Source organism: Suricata suricatta, chromosome X (assembly GCF_006229205.1).
Source record: "Suricata suricatta isolate VVHF042 chromosome X, meerkat_22Aug2017_6uvM2_HiC, whole genome shotgun sequence".
NCBI lineage: Eukaryota > Metazoa > Chordata > Mammalia > Carnivora > Herpestidae > Suricata > Suricata suricatta.
This window is the reverse complement of record NC_043717.1, coordinates 44,992,557-45,013,912: the sequence shown is the minus strand read 5'-3', so window position 1 is coordinate 45,013,912 and position 21,356 is coordinate 44,992,557. Positions and strand designations below refer to the sequence as shown.

Here is a 21,356-nt window from a genome sequence, read left to right as displayed (position 1 = left end):
TATATATGGAGTACTATATGGCAATGAGGAAGAATGAAATATGACCATTTGTAGCAAAGTGGATGGACTTTGAGGGTGTCATGGTATGCGAAATAAGTCAGGCAGAGAAGAATAGATACCATATGGTCGCATTCATAGGTCTAACAGGAGAGACCTGGCAGGGGACCCTGGGGACAGGAAGGGGGAAAGAGAACAGGGGAGAGTGAGGGACACAGAACAAGGGAGACTACTGAATACTGAAAACGAGTCATGGACTGAAGGGGACGGGGGAGGGGTGATGGTCATGGTGGGGGGTGGGAACTTGTGGAGAGAAGCACTGGGTGTTATACGGAAACCAAATTGACAATAAACTATTTTTTAAAAAATGAGAGAACTCATCACCACCAAACCAGCCGTATAAGAAATGCTAAGTGGGACTCCATGAGGGAAATTATGCAAGGAAATCAATGTATCAGGGACACCACTAACAGCATGAACCCTACAGAGAAAACAATGACTCTAAACCCATATTTTTCAACAATATCACTGAATGTAAATGGATCAAATGCTCCAAACAACATAGGATAGTAGAATAGATTTTTTAAAAAAAATCCATCTATTTGCTGTCTACAAAAGACTCATTTTAGACCTGAGACACTTCAGATTGAAAGTAAGGAAATGGAGAAATACCTACCATGTGACTGGAAGACAAAAGAAAGCTTAACTGGCCGTACTTATATCAGAGAAACTGTACTTTAAAGTAAAGGAAGTAACAAAAGATGAAGAAGGACATTATATAATAATTGCAAGCTCTCTCTATCAGGAAGACTGAACAATTATAAACATCTAGGCGTCAAATTCAGGAGTACCCAAATACATAAAACAATTAATCACAAACAGAAACAATCTTATTGATAAGAATGTGCTAATTGAAAGGTATTTTAACAAGAAACTTACAGCAATGGACAGATCAACCTGACAGAAAATCACTAAAGAAACAATGGACCTGAACCACACATTGGACAAGATGGATTTGACAATTATATATAAAACTCTACACCCTGAGGGTAGGGAATTCCTTTTCTTCTTGAGTGTGCATGGCACAGTCTCCAAAATAGATCACATACTGGGGCATAAAGCAGCCCCACATGAATATATATGAATGGAGATCATACCATGCACATGTTCAGATCACAATGTTATGAAACTTGAAAGCAATCACAGTAAAAGGTCTGGAAAACCTCCAAAAATGTGGAGGTTAAAATCCACCCTATTAAAGAATGACTGGGCCACTCAGTCAATTAGAGAAGAAATGAAAAACATGGAAACAATGAAAAGGAAAATACAACAATCCAAACTCACTGGGATGCAGCAATGGCAGTTCCTAACAGGAAAGTTCATTGCAATCCAGGCCTATTTCAACTAACTAGAGAAGGTGCAAACTCAAAATCTAAGAGCACCTAGAAGGGGAGCAGCAAGAGTACCTGAAACCCAGCAGAAGAAGAGAAATAATAAAGATCAGGGAAGAAATAAACAATATAGAATCCAAGAAAACATTTGAGATCAATGAAACCAAGAGTTGTTTAAAAAAAAAAAAACAAACTGATAAACCTCTAGCCATGACCCCCAGAAAGAAAAGAGAGAACACCCAAATAGACAAAAGCATGCATGAAAATGGATCTATTACAACCAGTCCTTTAGAAACACAAGCAATCATCAGGGAATACAATGAAAAATTTTATGCCAATAACTGGACAATCTTAAAATGAACAAATTCCTAAACAAACATGTACCACCAAAAATCAAACAGGAAGTGATAGAAACTTTGGAAAGACCCATAACCAGTGAAAAAATGGAAATTGTTATGAAAAATCTGAATGAATAAAATTTCGGGGTGAGATGTCTTCCCAGGGGAATTCTACCAGACATGTAAAACAGTATTAATACCCATTCTTCTCAAGCTATTCCAAAAAATAGATGAAAAACTTCCAGACTCATTCTGTGAAGCCAGCATCACTTTATTTCCCAGACCAGACAGAGACCCAACCAAAAAAAAAAAAAAAAAATAGAGAGAGAGAGAGAGAGAGAGAGAGAGAGAGAGAACTACAGGCCAATATCCTTAATGAATACAGATGCAAAAACACTCAGCAAGATACTAGCAAATAGATTTTAACAGCATATAAAAAGAATTATCCAGCATGATTAAGTGGGATTCATTCCTGGGTTACGGGGCTGTTTCAATATTCGCAATTCCATCAATGTGATACATCACATTAACAAAAGAAAAGATAAAAACCATGTGATCCTATCAAAAGATGCAGAAAATGCGTTTGACAAAATACAACATCCTTTCTTAATTAAAACCCTTGAGAAAGTCGGGATAGAAGGAACTTAGTTAAACATCATAAAAGCAACTTATGAAAAGCCCACAGCTAATATCATCCTTAATGGGAAAAAACTGAGAGGTTTTCTCCAGAGATCAGGAACATGACAAGGATGTCCACTCTCACCACTGTTGTTTAACATAATACTGGAAGCCCTAGTATCAGCAATTAGACAGCAAAATAAATAAATAAATAAATAAATAACATCAGAATTGTCCAAGACGAAATCAAACTTTCACTTTTTGTAGATGACATGATACTCTACATAGAAAACCCAAATGATTCAATCAGAAACCTACTAGAACTGATCCTTGAATTAAGTAAAGTCGCAGGGTACGAAATCAATGTACAGATATCAGATGCCTTTTTATAGACCAATAATGAAGCAACAGAAAGAGAAATCAGGAAACTGATCCCATTCACAATTGCATGGTAAACCATAAAGTACCTAGGAATAAACCTAGCCAATGATGTAAAAGACCTGTGTGATGAAAATTATAGAAAACTTATGAAAGAAATTGAAGAAAACACACAAAAAATTGGAAAAACATTCTGTGCTCATGGATTGGAACAATAAACATTGTTAAAATGTCATTATTACCCAAAGCAATCTACACATTCAATGCAATTCCAATCAAAATTGCACCAGCATTCTTCGGAAAGTTAGAAAAAACTATCCTAAAATTCCTATGGAACTACAAAAGATCCTGAATTACCAAAGTAATATTGAAGAAGAAATCCAAAACGGGAGGCATCACAATCCCAGACTTTAGCCTCTACTACAAAGCTGTCATCATCAAAACAGTATGGTATTGGCACAAAAACAGACACATAGTCCAATGGAATAGAATACAGAAACCAGAATTGGACTCACAAATGTATGGCCAGTTAATCTTTGACAAAACAAGAAAGAGTAGCCAATGGGAAAAAAGACGGCCTCTTTAGCAGGTCGTGCTGGGAGAACAGGACAGAAACATGCAGAAGAATGAAAGTAGACCACTTTCTTACACCATACAGAAAAATAAACTCAAAATGGCTGAAGGACCTGAATGTGAGACAGGAAAACATCAAAACCCTCGAGGAAAAATCAGGAAACAGCCTTCTTGACCTCAACTGGAGCAATTTCCTACTCGACACATTCCCAAAGGCAAGGGAATCGAGAGCAAAAATGAACTATTGGTACCTCAACAAGATAAAAGCTTCTACACTGTAAAGGAAACAATCAAGAAAACTAATAGGCAACTGATAGAATGGGAAAAGATAGTTGCAAATGACATATCAGATAAAGGTCTAGCATCCAAAATCTACAAGGAACTCAACAATGTCCACACCTGAAAATGAATAATCCAGTGAACAAATGGGCAGAAGACATGAATAGACACTTCTCCAAAGAGGATATCCAGATGGACAACAGGCACATGAAACGATGCTCAGCATTCACTCATCATCAGGGAAATACAAATCAAAACCACACTGAGATACCACCTCACCCTGGTCAACTTGGATAAAATGAACAAATCATGAGACTATAGGTGCTGGCGAGGATGTGGAGAAACGGGCACCCTCCAACACTTTTGTTGGGAATGTAAACTGGTACAGCCACTCTGGAAAACAATGTGGACCTTCCTCAAAAAACTATCAATAGAACTACCTTATGACTCAGCAATTACACTGCTAGGGATTTATCCAAGGGATACAGAAGTGCTGATGCACAGGGGCACATGTACCCCTTTGTTCATAGCAGCACTTTCAACAATAACCAAATCATGGAAAAAGCCTAAATGTCCATCACCTGATGAATGAATCAAGAAGATGTGGTTTATACATACAATGGAATACTACATGGCAATGAGAGAGAATTAAATTTGTCCATTTGTGGCAATGTGGATGAACCTCGAAGGTATCATGCTAAGTGAAATAAGTCATGCAGAGGACAGATACCTTATATTTTCACTCAGAAGTCTAAAGGAAGAACCTTAACAGTGGACCATGGGGAAGGGAAGGGGGGGTAGAAGAGTTAGGGAGAGGTAGGGAGGCAAATTATGAGAAACTCGAATACTGAAAACAAACTGAGGGCTGAAGGGGGAAAGGGGAAGCAGAGATTGGACATGGAAGAGGGCACTTGTGGGGAAGAGCACTGGGTGTTATATGGAAACCATCTTGACAATAAACTACATAAAATGTAAAAATAAAATGTTCATACCCTAAACAAAAAAGAATCATGCTGTTGCAAACCAAGGAATGTCAGAAGCTGGAAAAGACCAGGAAGGATCTTACCTTGTGGCTTTTGAGGGAGCAAGGCCCTACCAACACTTTGATTTCATACCTCTTATTTCCAGAACTGTAAGAGAATAAATATTTTTTTGTTTATGCCATCTGATTTATGGTACTTGTTACAGTAGCAAGAAACTAATACATGTACATATATCTCTATAAGTCTGTGTATATAGATGGGTATTTCTGAATGAGTGTGTATATCTCTGGGTACCTATATACATAATCTACATATAATTGACCAGGAACATGTGAAAGAATGTGTAATCTGTCAAGAAGACAGATTCACTGAATGTTCACTCATTCACTGATTCCTTCAACATTTTCAGGGCCACTTCAATGTACTAGGCACTGGAGGCAGGCATGACTAAGAAATCCTTAGACTCTTGGGGTGACTGGGTAGCTTAGATGGTTAAGTGTCTGACCCCAGCTCAGGTCATGATCTCAGGGTCATGAGTTTGAGCCCTGTGTCAGGCTCTGTGCTGACAGCTCAGGGACTGGAGCCTGCTTTGGATTCTGTCTCCCTCTTTCTCTGATCCTCCCCCATTCACTCTCTGTCTCTTGCTCTCTCAAAAATAAATAAATATTAAAAAAAGAAATCCTTAAACTCTTGAATCTAATGCTTTGAGAACCCAATGTAGAAATAACCACTTTTATGTACTTACTTCTATTCCATGGATCCTATTTTATTTCTGGTCTTCTTCCCATTCAAGATAAGATAATGAAAATGTGTATATAAGTATAGCATGTAACAAGTTTTAAGCCTAGACTGTACCACTTACTAGTTCTATGACAGAATGACTTAACATTTTTAAGCCTCAATCTCTTCATCTACAAAAAAACATAGGAATTAATAAACCTTGATAGTTTTTAGATTTTTCCTACACAAAGTGTTATCCACCCCAAAGAATTTGCACCACCCAGAAACTTGCTAGAAATTTAGAATCCCTTCAGGTTCCCACCCCCATTTTCTGACTCAAAATCTGAATTGTAAGCAGATAAACAGGTGGTTTTAAACATTAATGTTTGACCAGTGCTGACTTAGGTCAAGTGAAGGGGAAATGTGGGAATTTGTATAATTTCGGGAGGAAATTAGGAGGCCAAACTTGGGGATATGAATGGGCACTTAAGAAATCTAAAAATTTCTTGGAACTATTATTGTGGGGTGGGATGAAAGAATGGTGAAGGAACCAGGATGTCTCCTCTGAGATTAAAAAACCTGTGTTTATATTGATCCTAATCTAAGTATGTATGAATGTATTTCGAAAATAATTTACATCCAATGTTAGATTAGTTTCAGGTGTGCAACCTAGTGATTTGACAAGATTACATCCTGTATTTAAAAAAAAATTTTTTTCCTCTTCCCCTCCCCCTGGTCCTCCATTAGGTTTCTCCTCTTTTCCTGTTAGACCTATGAGTGCAAACATATGGTTTCTGTCCTTCTCTGCCTGAGTTATTTCGCTTAGCATGACACCCTAAAGGTCCATCCACTTTCCTACAAATGGCCATATTTCATTCTTTCTCTTTGCCATGTAGTACTCCATTGTGTATATATACCACATCTTCTTGATCCACTCATCAGGTGATGGACATTTAGGCTTTTTCCATGTTTTGGCTATTGTTGACATTGCTGCTATGAACATTGGGGTACATGTGCTCCTATGCATCAGCATTTCTGTATCTCTTCGGTAAATCCCTAGCAGTGCTATTGCTGGGTCATAAGGAGGGGAAGAGGGAAAGAGAGTTGGGGAGAGAGAGGGACTCAAAACTTGAGAGACTACTGAATGCTGAAAATGAACTGAGGGTTGAAGGGGAAGGGGGACGGAGGAGGTGGTGGCGATGGTGGAGGGCACTTATGGGGAAAAGCACAGGGTGTTGTATGGAAACCAATTTAACAATAAACTATTTTTAAAAACTTTGAATATCAAAAAAATTTTTAAAAATGAAAATCATCATCCCTACTGTGGAAATTTTCCTGCTTATTTTACTGTATTATTCTGAGATTTATACAATGTAACATTTATTAACACATTTTGGAGATTATATATATTTACACTTTTATTATTTGATACCTTTAGTTCTAAAATTCCTTGAGTTATTTTTTTATTTAGTTTTTATTTTTATTTTTATTTATTTTAATAGTTTATTGTCAAATTGGTTTCCATATAACACCTTGACTTAAATGACAACATAAATCTGGTGCCTATCACATCATAAAATTTCAACTCAAGGTTTAAGACTTCCTGCTTCAGTTGGGAAACTCCCTACTAGCAGAAATTATTAGGCTCAACTAAATATATTACATGGTGTTTTAGATTTACCTTCCTTTTTTCCCTTTTTGTTTTTAGTAGATATATTATTTAGAATAAAATATCCTCACCAAAAAAATTTTTTAAAATTTGTGTTTATTTATTTTTGAGAGATAGAATCAGTACAAGCAAGGGAGGGGCAGAGAGAGAAGGAGATACAGAATCTGAAGCAGGCTTCAGGCTCTGAGCTGTTAGCACAGACTCCAATGCAGGGCTCGAACCCACAAACTGTGAGATCATGACCTGAGTCGAAGTAGAATGCTTAACTGACTGACCCACCCAGACACCCCTATATATTATATTTTTTAAGGGAAAAGGGATAAGAGCAGGCAGTGAATATACAAATACTACCATTACTGACTGAACATTATATGCTAGGCACTTTTTATGTGTTACATAACTATCATAATAATTTTACCAGATAGGTGTTGTCAGGAATTATGAACAATGTCTTGCATATGGTAATTGCTCAAAAAATGTTAACTGCTATTTTCACTTGCAATAAACACTGTCTTGACCTGCCAACTAAAAGAGCTAGAAGAAGGAGAGGGAGGTCTAATGCAACAGACCCGTTTTATTCATTTTACTGCAACGCCAAACAGGAATGGGAAATAAAACTAATGTTTGTCCTGATTTCAAATGCTTTAAGTAAAATTCTTCTTTCTAGGAAGTTGCCTGGTTTTGGTACTGTGTTCTTCCCACTTTATTTTGAAGAGTGTAGACTCTTACTCTGGAAATAAATGACTCTTAGCTTAAGAAAATCAGGATTAACCAATTTATAAAAGGCAAAGCAAATCCCAAGAAGAGGTAGTAGGACTTGGACAGAGAGATTGGATTCCTTGGGAAGTATCTCATCCACGATCTTGAGAAAAGAAAGTTTCATCAAGGACAGCTTACTTTGGTACTTTTTGGAGTAAGAGAAGCTATTCTCTCAACATCCTTTAGTGGTAGCAATCACTGTATCCAAAGCTCTTGGCTGAAAGTGGAATCCTTCAATATCAACTGCTACTTTGGTAAGGAGTATCAGGAAGAGAACTTTCAAGTCACTGAAAAAAAAATCATTGAAACATGAAGTGTCTCAAGCCTCAATTTGGAACCACCAAACTTGGTAAGTTTCTGTGATCCAAGGGAAGCCAAGAAAAGAGAACTCCATAAATTCCAGTCATCTTATCTAATTCTAAAGCCTGGGCATTACATTTATGAATGAAACTTTTGCTACTTCTCTAGTACTAGGCATACCAATATCAGCTTCTTAACTTCAGACTTCCCCATTTTTTATACTGGGCTGTTAACTCTTTAAGAATATTCTCACTAGGCCCCATTTACTGGCTTTAAGGCCATTATAATATTTGATTAGGTTATTTTAAGCTACTGTAGGAAGAAATTCCTGTGGGATTCAAAGTACCAAAAAAAAAAAAAAAGCTAAGAAAGGGTGTTCTGGCCATTTTGGTCTCAAAATTGCTTTGTACAGTTATAGGAACAAATTTATCACAGGAAAGGACTAGGCCACTGGGGGTGCACTGAACCCTGCATCAAAATAACAGGATTTAAATGGCAAGCAGAACAAATAGGTCAGGTCTGAGTTGGTTGAGAGTCCTCCAAGAGAATGCAGAAAGCTACCACAAAGTGAGTAGTAGGGCCAAAATACTGTTTGGTACAGGGGGCATATTTGAAAGCATCTACTCCATACATAATGATCCCCTTATAACTCTTCTCTAATTTAAAAAGATATAATCCTAGCTTATATTGCATGACATGACCCTAGCCTCCTGGCAAAAGCTAGTTTCTTTAGGTATAGACAACTGATTCAAACCAGATCTATCAGTGCTCAGTTTTCTGTGACTTGGGGATTGGAACTAAGAGAACCAACGATTACCCTTCCATGTGACAGAACTGTAACATATGAACTCAAGAGATAAAAGAGCTATCTATTGCCCATTGTGTGCTTTAATCTTCTAAGAGAGAAGAAACAAGCAGATATGAACAAGGAAGCAAATATGAGACAGATAAAGAAAACCATCTTGTGTTTCCAGTAGCTCCCTATTTGCCAATAAACAAAAACAAAAACAAAATACAACAAAAAAAAAACAGTTTATTCCCAAGATCTAGTGACATTTCTGTCACACTTAAAGTAGCTCCAGATGGATCCTGTCTGTTGCAACCAAATAATAGAAATGAGTACATAAAATAGCTAATTGGGTAGATGCTGCTCAGTTCCTGGTAAATGTCACCATGCAACAATATAGGCTCAGTGATGCCATATATCTAAAATTTTTTCATGAAAGCTGCACACCTATATTTAACATGAAATCTTCAACCTTTTATACACTGGTAATGAAATCAAATTTTGGACATGGTTCAAGATAAAGTATATCTGCCACCTGAATATGGTTTGTGGGCCTTTAAATTGTGATCTTAGTCAGCAAGCTACCTGCCTTAGCTGTTTCTTTCTTCTTTCTTAGATTTTCCATCTGTTACTATCTTTTTCATATGCACTCATGTGTGCAGGGCATTACACTGCTAGCAGGGCCCAGAGTTAGTGACTCATTTTGATCTATTTCCTTCTTGGTCTGTCTGACTAATTAGCTAAAGATATCAAAATGATTACAAATATGGATTTGGAGCCAGGATATCTGGGTTCAAATTCAATTCTGCCAATTATTAGCAGAGTTTTCTAAGTTTTCTTGCAGATATGGTCAGAGCTCTAGAGTGCTATAATTTACCCATTTATCAAATAGAAATAATAAATCCAGTAGTCAGGATAGTACCTGTTATATTTATTATTGTTGTCATAGTTGTTTTATTATTTGTGGGAAGCGGCAGAGATTCAGCTGCTTGGCCATTTGCTAGCCGGATATGTCACTCCCTGAGGGGAGTTGCAAAAATAGGCAGGGGAGCACCACTCCCTGTCAGGAGAAGCCAGAAGATCCAAGATCAACCGCCTGCAGGCAGGGTAGTATCAGCCCCTCAGGCGCTGTGCTAAAACACTTTAGTTTGGTTCCTCTTTTACTCCAGCCTTAATCCCTTAACCCTGTTTCCTAGCAACTGACCTAGGTCAGCAGCCTTGTTTTCCCACCTTGAAACCTTTATAAGATACGGTGTTTTCTCAATAAAGTAGAGGCTTGATCAGATTCCGTGTGTTGTCTTTACTCTCTGTGCGCCCTTTCCTGCCCTTTTTCTCCCTCCCTCAGGATCAAGAACCCATGAGGATTTTCCGCCCTGCTGGTCGGGGCGGATGAGACAGGTGCCACCAAATGCCAGGGACGAGCGCGCCAGGACCTGGATTCAGCTAAGACAATTATTAATTATTAATTGTTGATTGATGACCTGAATAGTAGCTATTTTTATCAGTCTGGGCTCCCAGAAAGTACAGGTCTCACACGTTATCCCTGCTCTGCAATGAGTCTTGGGGGTCAATGAGTGCTCAGGTTTGTGTCTACTCTCTGGCCCCTGTAATTTTGCTGGCCTACCTTGACTGACCCTCAATGCCAAATCTGGCTTTAGTTTCTCTTTAGCATTGGAAGCAGCTATTTATTCAACCCTTAGGTATTGGTTAATAAAAATGAGTATGGAGGAAGACTCTTAATATTGTACCTATAAAAAATAGAGATTCCTTTATTTATGGTTGTGTCCTGGATTTTGTCTACCTCTTCAGTCTTTTTTCCTGCCACTGGCCTAGAATCTTCTTATGCTCCAGCATAATGAAACATTACTACTTCCTACACATGCCACATCTCTGGAACCTCCATTCATTAACATATGATGTTCCTTCAGTCTACAGTGCTCTTTCTTTCTCTACTTGACTACCTTGAAAAAATCCTATTGTCCTTTTTAAGACTCAAACATCACCTACAGCAAGTCTTCTCTGACCCCTTTACCCCTAATGTCACGCACATCTTTCCTGTTCATGTTAATAATTTTTACTACTTGTAAGTTTCCCAATTTCTCTTTCCTTGAGTTTATTCAACTGCCCTCAAACCCTCAGTGTCTGTATCTACAAAATGGAATAACCCTATTGTGAGTTTAAATGAGAAGCATGCAAAGGGCTTAGCATGGTACCCAGCATATAGTAAGTGATCAATAAATACTGGATGTTAGCTAGAGCTTTCTCTGTCCCCCAGATAAGCTTCAGGGAAAGGTTAAAGTCCTTTATTTTTTTATTCCCAGCTGACAGCACAGAGCTAGCTACATAGAAGATTCTCAGGGCATGCATATTGAATAAGTAAATGAGATGAATGAATGAATGTTCTTTCCCCTTTTCAAAATCATCTGCCTTATATAAGTGGAAATGGTTAATATAGTCACTTTTAATAATTCAAAGCTGCTGTTCACATTCCACTAGAGCAAAAAAGCACTCTAAACATTTTATTTTATTTTTTTATTTTATTTTATTTTATTTTATTTTATTGTTATTTTTATTTTAAGTTTGTTATTTATTTTGAGAGGGGTGGGCAGAAAGAGAAAAAGAGAGAGAATCCCAACCAGGCTCCACAGTGTCAATGCAGAGCCCAATGTGGGGCTCAATCTCACGAACTATGAGATTATGACCTGACCTGAGAGTCAGATGCTTAACTGACTGAGCCCCCAGGCACTCAATTCTTAACCTTTCTTAAGAAAATAGTTTATTGTCAAATTGGTTTCAATATAACACCCAGTGCTCTTCTGCACAAGTGGACTCTCCATGACCACCACTTCCCTTCCCCCTCCCACTCCTCCTTCAATTCTCAGTTCATTTTCAGTATTCAATAGTCTCTCAGGTTTTGTGACCCACTCTCTCCCCAACTCTCTTTCCCCCTTCCCCTCCCCTTGGTCCTCCATTAGGTTTCTCCTGTTCTCCTGTTAGACCTATGAATGCAAACATATGGTATCTGTCCTTCTCTACCTGAGTTATTTCGCTTAGCATGACACCCTCGAGGTCCATTCACTTTGCTACAAATGGCCATATTTCATTCTTTCTCATTGACATGTAATAATCCATTGTGTGTGTGTGTGTGTGTGTGTGTGTGTGTGTGTGTGTACCACATCTTCTTGATCCATTCATCAGGTGATTGACATTTAGGCTCTTTCCATGATTTGGAAATATTTTCTACTCTACCATCATGCCATTTCTGATGAGAAAAAATTGTCCCCAGTTCAGGGAGCTTTTAGAAAGAACAGTTTTCCAAGGAACAAAATACAGACCATCTCAGCATCAAGTGACACTAGTTATGTAATAACATTCTTTGGGACCTAGCTGTTTCCCTGAAACACTATGGAGGAAGAATAGTAACACTGCTGCTTCTCCAGCAGCTGCTTTTGTCCCACGTATATTAACATCACAGGTTGAATTCTCTAACCTTACCCCTTCCTTAACCTTATTCCATCTTCCTCTAACTCACGTTACGTTGATGCCTTTGATTATATGGTTCTTCCTGCTTAGAATACCCTTTCCCTTCCACTCAGGCAATCTAAACCGAACCTATACTCCCAAGATGCAGCAAACCTTCATGAACAGAGAAAATGACACTTGATCTGGGTATCATGATATGCATAGGAGCTTACCAAAAAGAGAATAGAGTAGAAGGAAAGGTGGAGGTGGGAGTAGTACTTGTAAGAGGGAGAAGGACATTTCTGGGAATCCTAATACTATAAATGATGCATGGTGTTTGTGAAAGACCATGACATGTTGAGGTAATAGCGGTTGTTTAGTGTGGCTCTTTTGATAAGGAAAAGTCATAGGCAATAAACATCAAAGGTGGTTGATGACAGACTGATATGCCTTACTAAGAGGCAGGAATTAAATCCTATAAGTGATGGAGAGTCTCTGAAGGATTCTGAACATAGGACTGGCAGGATAAAAACATGTATTTTAGAAATATCCTAACATGTATTCTAGAGTCCTTATTAGTTTGCTAGGATTGCCACAACAAAGTTCTCAAAACTGGTTAACTTCAACAGAAATTTACTATCACAGTTCCGGAGGCTAAAGGACTAAAATCAAGGTGCCAGCAGCATTGATGACTTCTGAGGGCTGTGAGAAAACAATCTGTTGTAGGCCTGTCTCTTTGATTTGCAGATGGTTGTCTTCTCATGCTTTTTCATATCATATTACCTCTATTGTGATTCTTTGTGTCCAAATTTCCTCTTTTTATAAGGAGACCAGTCATATAGGATTATAGTCTGTCCTAATGACCTTGTTTTAACTTGATTACCTTTGTAAATATCTTTTTCCAACTACAGTCTCATTCTCATTCCTCTAATAATGGGAATTAAAGCTACAAAATATTTTAAGGGACATATATTAACCTATAAAAAGCCCATAGAGATTAGAGGCAGGTAAAATGACAGTAAAAGAGCTATTTTAATGTGCCAGATCAGACATGTTGAAAAATTAAGCAAAGACACCACAAGTAGGGATGAAGAACATACAAAGGATCAAAGAAGCAAAATGTGCAAGGTGAGGAGAAGAAAGAGTCACAGATGACTTTAGGATTTATTGTTTGGTTGATTATGTGACTGACAGAGATAGAAAGGGAAGTGAAGTGTTTGATGACAAATTCAGTTTTAGACATATTAACTATGAAGTGTCAAGAAAGGCACTTAACAGATAAATGGGTAGGTCCACTCTCAGGAAAAACATTCAGCTTGGAGATGCAATTTGTCATACAGACCATCATCAGCATATAAATGACAGTCAAAACTCTTAAGTGGATGATGGAAGAGATAACACAAAAAAGTGGGTTACCCAGTAGCTAGAGAAGAGAACAAAAACAACAGACAGTGAGATAGGTAGAAATGCAAGATAGAGTATTCTCATGGAAGACAAGGAAGGGAAGGTTTTAAAGAAGAATGGCATATACAACAGCTTTCAAATGTAGTAGAGTCAACTATGTTGAAAACTTAAAGAAAAGAGCATTGGACATGACACTGAGGAGATCTTTAGGTAAATTTGGCAAGAGCAATTTCATTAATGATTTAAATAAAACTGCAGAAAAATGGAGTGGTAATTTGAGTGAATGTTGTTAAAGAAAGATTGATTTTTTGGGGGGGAGCGTGGGAAAGAATGTGTTTATAAGCTGAAGATTAGGCAGTATAGCATAATAGTCTAGGTGTAGACTTTGTAGACTTGGGTTCAAATCTCAGCTCTGCCATTTACTAGAGGTGTAAACTTGTGCAAATAGCAAGATTTTCAAATTGCAAGACTTTTCTGTGCCCCAATTTCCCTAACTGAAAAATTTTGAAAATAATAAGACTTACTTCATAAAATAGTTGTGAGATCTGTATGAATTGATACACATAATGTATTCAATAGAAGTCTTGGCACAGAACAGATCTTCAATAAATAGATGGGGACAGTTAGATGGGTGGGAGAACCAAAGAAAAAAAATATATCAAGGAAGATAGAGAAGGAAGCTGATGGAACAACTTCTCAGAAGGTATAGGAAAGAATGGATCCTCTCCCACTTACTAGCTGTGGGACCTTGGGTAAGGAACTGTGCTTTTCATTAGTTTTTAGTGCCTTAGTTTCCTCATCTGTAAAATAGAAATGTAATAGTCTGCCTTACAAGACTATTATGAAGATTAAGTGAAATGGTACATGAAACACTTCACCACTGGGAAGGGCTTGGGAAGAAGTATAGTGAATAGCTTAGAATAAATCATATGTGCTAGCAAGATTGAAAGCTTAAAAATGTTTCCAAGTCAATAATTTTCACAATTTCAGGGAATACTATAATAGTACTACAAAATCTTATGTTTTCTTTAAAAGTTTAAGCATTATTCAACTGCTAATAAATTTATCGTAATTTTTTATTAAAGTACATGGAAAAGTAGTTTCAAATGTACTTGAAACCTTTTTCAGATAATTATGTTATAAAACAATGGCTAGTATGAAATTAAATTGTATGAATTGACATGGATTCAGAATTAAGCTTTCTAAGTTTTTTTTAAAGGAGAACTGTATCCAAAGCAATAAAACATAATCATCTTGATTGTGTTAAGATGAACAATTGAAGATTCATCCTCCTTACTAGAATCGAATTTTAAATAATATAATTGTTATTTATTTTCTTTAAAAATGGCTTCCTAACTCACTCAGATAAAAGCAAAAGTCTTCACAAGGTCCTATAACATCTGACCCTCTCTGTCTCTCTTACCCCATGTCTTACCATTCTCCTCTCTACTCTAGTGATATGAGCTTACTTCCTATTTCTTGAACACAGCAAACTTTTGCACATTCTATTTCCTCTGTCTAGAACAGTCTTTGGTCAGGTATTCTCATGGATGGCTCTCTCACTTCATTAAGATATATTCATAAATATCACCATATCAAAGAAGCTTTCCTTAACTGCTCTATATTAAATAGCTCACCCTAATCCCAAGGCGCTATATCCTTTCTCCTACCATATTCTCATGCAAAAAAATACTGTTACTGTTTGTTTTTTCCCTTCACTAACCCAGCCTCACTAGAATATAATCTCAAGAGGGCAAGAGCTTTGTTTTGTTTACTGTTATATATTCCCAGAGTCTTGTGCACTGATGACACTGAGTAAATTCTCGGTATTTGTTGAATGAACTAATTAATATCATAACACAATGTACTTTTGTGTTGATACCTTTGTCTATCGCGGCTCCCTACCCTTGAAGGTTGAGCCACAACTAGGAAAGTACTCAAACCAAAGTAAATGTAGAGGCAAGGTATTCTAGTCTAGCCTAACCCCTGGATCCATGCATTCCAGAAGAGGAATTGGGGGTCAAAACTACTGAAAGGATGCAAAGTGTCCTCTTTGCAATAAAACTCTTTTCCCCCTCCATAGACAGAAATTCTTCACATTTCCAGAAAGCAGAATAATGATAACAAACAATTTAAATTGCTCTGAGGAAGATACCTGAAGCCCTTGGAGGAGGATTTCTATTGCATGCCTGCAGTACTTATTAGTGGGTTCACAAACCTTTCATTATCTTAGGAAAAGAATAGCCATATTTCAGCAATGATATTTTATGACAGCTAAGAAATACTTAGTTCTCTTATCCTGCAACTAGAAACTCTCCCAAACAAAAACAAACCAACATGAACAGAAAGTGACAATCAAAGGTTAAAATGGAAGCACAGCAGTTCCTAACATATTTCATGCATACCAAATGCAGTAGGCTTACTATGGAACCAATACATAGTTCCTTCTCCACCCTTCATTCAAGGGTGTGGATAGCAGAGTTCCATGGATGTGATATGTACAAGTAGCTCTTGGCTCTAGGACAAGACTGTACTCTAACTGATGAAAGTTACTAGGACAGTTTCAGATGAATTCCTGTTTCTTGTTTTAAGTAGCCCATTGACCATGGAATTTAGGGAGAAAGAACCCTAAGTGAAGTTTTCTTCTTTATCTGAATCCAGTAGACTTAATAATATGGCCATTCAGAATAAGGTCATTTTGAGGTTTGGGAAACCAACTGAGGAGAATGGGCATGGAAGAAAGTGTTTTAGCTAAATGTTTCCTAGAAACCTAGAAATGACAGATGCTCTTATGCAACTTAGCTCTAGAGACTCAATGAAACTTAACACATTAAAAAAAAAGTGGGGTTCTATGCCTTGTATTTAATACCAGAGACAGCTGAACTGGTGAATTGCAGAGCACTGTGAGCAATGCATTCCACTGACCAAACAGAAATTTTCAGAGTGAAATACAACCCCTAAAACCTCAAACAATATGCTTTCATTTCTTTGACCTATGAGATATCATCAGGCTCCATCCAGCCCTGCTACTCTCCCTCCCTAAGCAGAAACAAACATGGAAGAGATGTCACTGGTCTGTATGAGGCTTTCTAACAAATCACCACACAAGTTATTTTATTCAACGGCAGAAGAGAGCTGGTGAAGCTCTACTTCCCAACACAATCTTCCTGACTGGACACGAACATGGTAATGTCAGATTACCCAAGATAGCCTTAGTTTCCTTATTAAGCATCCGCCCCTCTCTCTTTGCATGCTATTTTCACTTGAGTTCCTGTCTTTTCCAGCTGGATCTCCTAGTCACTTAGGCTTGGACATATCCATGCTATTACTAAAGGAAAGGCAATAAACACTCACTATTGAATCTTTAACACGACAGATGCTTGGTTAATGTTGGAATCAAATTCAACATTAATTTCCATGTCTTAGGAAGAAACCTTGGCCTCCAGTCCGTTAAGAAAGGAGTCAATGACACCATTTTACATGATCTTGACATATTACAGACACCAGCAACAGGAACAGCTATAGGCAAATATCTGGCATTCCATAAATATTTGTAGAATGAATAAAATTTTTCAAGCCATCTGCACAACAATGTCACCTCTCAGGAACTATAAAATTTCCCCCTTTAGCTAAAACTGCAGAGCCAATGTGCAACTTGGCAACTTCCTGAGTATCAACTGAACATTAGAAGTATGTCTGGAGGCTGGTATGAGAAGTTATAAGCTGCATTCACCACACAAATTTCCACAACATATGTAGGCAATGTCATCCTTCTCCAAACTGAATTTCCAGTACAGACTTCCCTCAGTTGAAGCGGTGCACTGTCCCTTTAAGAAGCCAGGAAAGATGGAGCCCTCCCAGCTTTAAGCCTTTAAGCAACCTGATAGGAATGCTGGAGTGTGACACCAAGAAAAATCGCCTGGAAAGGGTAAGTCGAGGCTCTAATGACAGGAGGGGAAATCAAGGCTATATCCATGCAACTGTTAAACTCTGAGCATCTATCCCCTGGGTCGCAGTTCCCCTAGGCTTTAAAGCATCACTCCTTCTCCCCTCCCCTCTCCTTACCCCAACTCACTCTGCTCCACTCTCTGGATCCTCCCTGAAAGTCCTCTTCCGTAAAGATGGCTCCTTCATAGCACAGCGGGAGACCCCAGTGAGGGTGGCAAAAGGAAGGAGAGGGGGTGGGTAGACAAAATAAATGGGACTTACTTTCAGATTCTGCAGCTCCGAAGGCATCCATCCTCTGCTTCCAGCCCTGGGCTGGACCCGACGGGGCGGGGCCAGGGCTGAGCTGGAGGACACGGGGTCCTCACTCCCTCATACGACAAACCTAGTTCAGGGCAGAGTTAGGAGAAATGGGCACCGATTAGTGGCGGTGTTTACTAGATTTTAATTATCTCAAAAGGAGACAGATGGGTTCCAGAGAGTTGACCCGGAGGTAGGAGTGGAGATGAGCTCTAAAACCCTCCTTTTTGTTTCTTTTTGGCTAGCTTCCCGCGCCTGGCAATAGCGACATCAGGGGTAAAGGCTTTCGTTTTTCTTCCTTTTGGTTTCTCCCAGCTGCCGGTTCCAGAACCCACCCAGCGGCTCCACCCCATCCCCTGCTACACATTCTGTCAATCACCTGCCTTTTTAAAGCTGCATGACACAACTTGTGTTTTTGTCTTGTGGGCAAACAGAATCACCGAGCTTCTTGCCTTTCCAACAATACCTCTGACCTTTCTGCCGAGATTAGGAAGCTAAGGTTAGTTGCTAGTGGCGGCTTCCCCTTCCCCTCTGCCCCAAGCTTGCACAGCTCCACCCAAACTCCTTCCGGGCTTGCCAGGCAGGCCACTGCCCTACACTACTCCATCTCTTTGCTTTGTTTCTGGTGAAAAGTGGTTCCTTAGGCTGCCAAATCGCCAAGAAAGTTACTGTGGCGCCCTCATTGGTGCCACCCACTCCCCTACAGTTTCTGGACTGAAGTCACTACAACAGATCTGTTGTCAGTTTGGCTTCACCATTCTGCCTGTCCCAGTGTGCTCAGTCTTTTCTATCTCTCATCTGTGTAAGTCTCCAGGTTTCTCACTAGAATGGGAAGAGACGGTGGGGAAATGTGTTTCATGCCTCTAACTCATGCAAAACTGCAGTACCACCCCACTGTCCCACTCCATAACTAGGCAGCTCAAAGTCAGAGGTGGGCCCTAAAGTTCCATCCACAGGTATTACTGGAATTCCAGAATGACCTATCAGAAATTATATTTAATGCTATTCTCCATTATAGTTGACAGCAAAACCTGCTTGCTCAGGCCAAAAATCTTGGAGCCAACCTTCACTCCTCTTTTTCTCTCATACTTCACATTCAATTCTTCAAGAAATCCTGTTGGCTCTGTCTTTAAAAATGTGCCCAGAATCTGCCCAAGTCTCACACTTTACACTGCTACCCCGAACAAGCCATCACCAAATCTAGATCCAGCTCCTGCCTACCTCTTTGACATGATTTATTAAAACCCATCCTCTCTTCTCTAGCCATACTGATCTCCTTTTTATTCCAATATGCTATTATCTGTCTGAACTAAGGGACTTTGCATTTTTTTCCCTATCTAGTTCTTCCCATGGTGGGCTTCAATATCCTCAAGATCTCAGGGAAGCTTTCCCTGACCACCCAGATTAAAGTAATTCTCATAGCCCAGGCACTCTCTGTTACCTTATTTCATTTCATCTTTATTATAGTACTGATCACAATCTAAAACAATCTAATATGTATTTTTGTTTCTATGGTTCAGTGATGACCCTCCCACTAATGTATAAGCTCAGTAAGATCAGGGACATCTATTTTGATTTTTGATATATCATCAGCATACTGAACTGTGGTTGCCATATAGTAGGAGCTCAGTATTTGTTGAAAGAATGATTGAAGGCAATATGTTCTGGAATCTATCTGAGTGTTATCTTGTTTTAAACCAAAAACACCTGAAACTAATAAAACATTGTGTGTTACTTATACTTCAGTTTAAAAAAGAATAACACAAAATGCAAAAAAGAACAAACAAACCAAAACAAAGGCAGCAAAGAGAGACACACCAGTTAAGATTCACTTGTCTTATCTATTCTCCCTTAGAACATCCATCTACATACCTTGCCTCAGGGCTGAATTAGCAATGGTAGTTGGAGCAGTCCCCTAGTGGTAGTGTGCTTTTAGGATGGCTTCTAGGGTTTAGAGTTGATTGCTGATGGTTGATTTTAATGTTCTTAGTCCTGTCATGTCAATGCTAGGGTGCATAATTTTCTAGGGTCTGGTTCATCTGAATAATAGAATCTTTGCCTCTAGATGTGTTTCATTTTTTTTAATAATAGTTTATTGTCAAATTAGTTTCCATATAACACCCAGTGCTTCTCCCCACAAGTGCCCCCCACTATGACCATCCCCCCTCCCTCCACCCCCTCCCCATTCAGTCCATGGTTCCTCTCCAGTATTCAGTAGTCTCCCTTGATCTGTGTCCCTCACTCTTCCCCTCTCTCTTTCCCCTTTCTCTCCCCATAGTCCCCTGCCAGGTCTCTCCTGTTAGAGCTATGAATGCAAACATATGGTATCTATCCTTCTCTGCCTGACTTATTTCGCTTAGCGTAACACCCTCAAGGTCCATCCACTTTCCTACAAATGGCCATATATCATTCTTTCTCATTGCCATATAGTACTCCATTGTGTATATATACCACATCTTCTTGATCCATTCATCAGTTGATGGACATTTAGGTTCTTTCCATGATTTGGCTATTGTAGAAAGTGCTGCTATGAACATTGGGGTACATGTGCTCCTATGCCTCAGCACTTCTTTATCCCTTGAGTAAATCCCTAGCAGTGCTATTGCTGGGTCATAGGGGAGTTCTATGGATAGTTTTTTGAGGAACCTCCACACTGTTTTCCAGAGTGGCTGCACCAGTTTATATTGCCACCAACAGTGTAGGAGGGTGCCCATCTCTCCACACCCTCGCCAGCATCTATAGTCTTTTGATTTGTTCGTTTTAGCGACACTGACTGGTGTGAGGTGGTATTTCAGTGTGGTTTTGATTTGAATTTCCCTGATGATGAGTGACGCTGAGCATCGTTTAATGTGCCTGTTGGCCATCTGGATGTCCTCTTTGGAGACGTGTCTATTCAGGTCTTCTGCCCATTTCTTCACTGGATCATTCATTTTTCGTGTATGGAGTTTAGTGAGCTCCTTGTATATTTTGGATACTACCACTTTATCTGATATGTCATTTGCAACTATCTTTTCCCATTCTATCAGTTGCCTATTAGTTTTTTTGACTTTTCCTTTGCAGTGCAGAAGATGTTTATCTGGATAAGGTCCCAGTAGTTCATTTCTCCTCTTGATTCCCTTGCCTTTGGGGATGTGTCGAGTAAGAAATTGCTGCAGTTGAGGGCAAAGAGGTTATTCCCTGATTTTGGGTTTTGATGGTTTCCTGTCTCACATTCAGGTCCTTCATCCATTTTTAAGTTTATTTTTGTGTATGGTGTAAAAAAGTGTTCCAGTTTCCTTATTTATGTTGCAGTCCAGTTTTCCCATCAACGTCTGTTAAAGAGGCTGTCTTTTTTCTATTGGATATTCTTTCCTGCTTTGTCAAAGATTAATTGGCCATATTCTTGTGGGTCCAGTTCTGGGTTCTCTATTCTATTCCATTGGTCCATGTGTCTGTTTTTGTGCCAGTACCATA

At 38.8% G+C, this 21,356-nt stretch overlaps 1 protein-coding gene across 1 annotated transcript in view; it reads right to left on the bottom strand.

The window, feature by feature from the left end:
• KLF8 (Kruppel like factor 8) overlaps positions 1 to 17,984 on the bottom strand; it is a 194,182-nt gene extending 176,198 nt beyond the window's left edge. The window contains exon 1 of the mRNA XM_029931048.1: positions 17,868 to 17,984. Within this exon, the coding sequence (XP_029786908.1) occupies positions 17,868 to 17,898 (31 nt within the window). The 5' untranslated portion in view covers positions 17,899 to 17,984. The remainder of the gene's footprint in view (positions 1 to 17,867) is intronic.
• Positions 17,985 to 21,356: the final 3,372 nt, after the last annotated feature.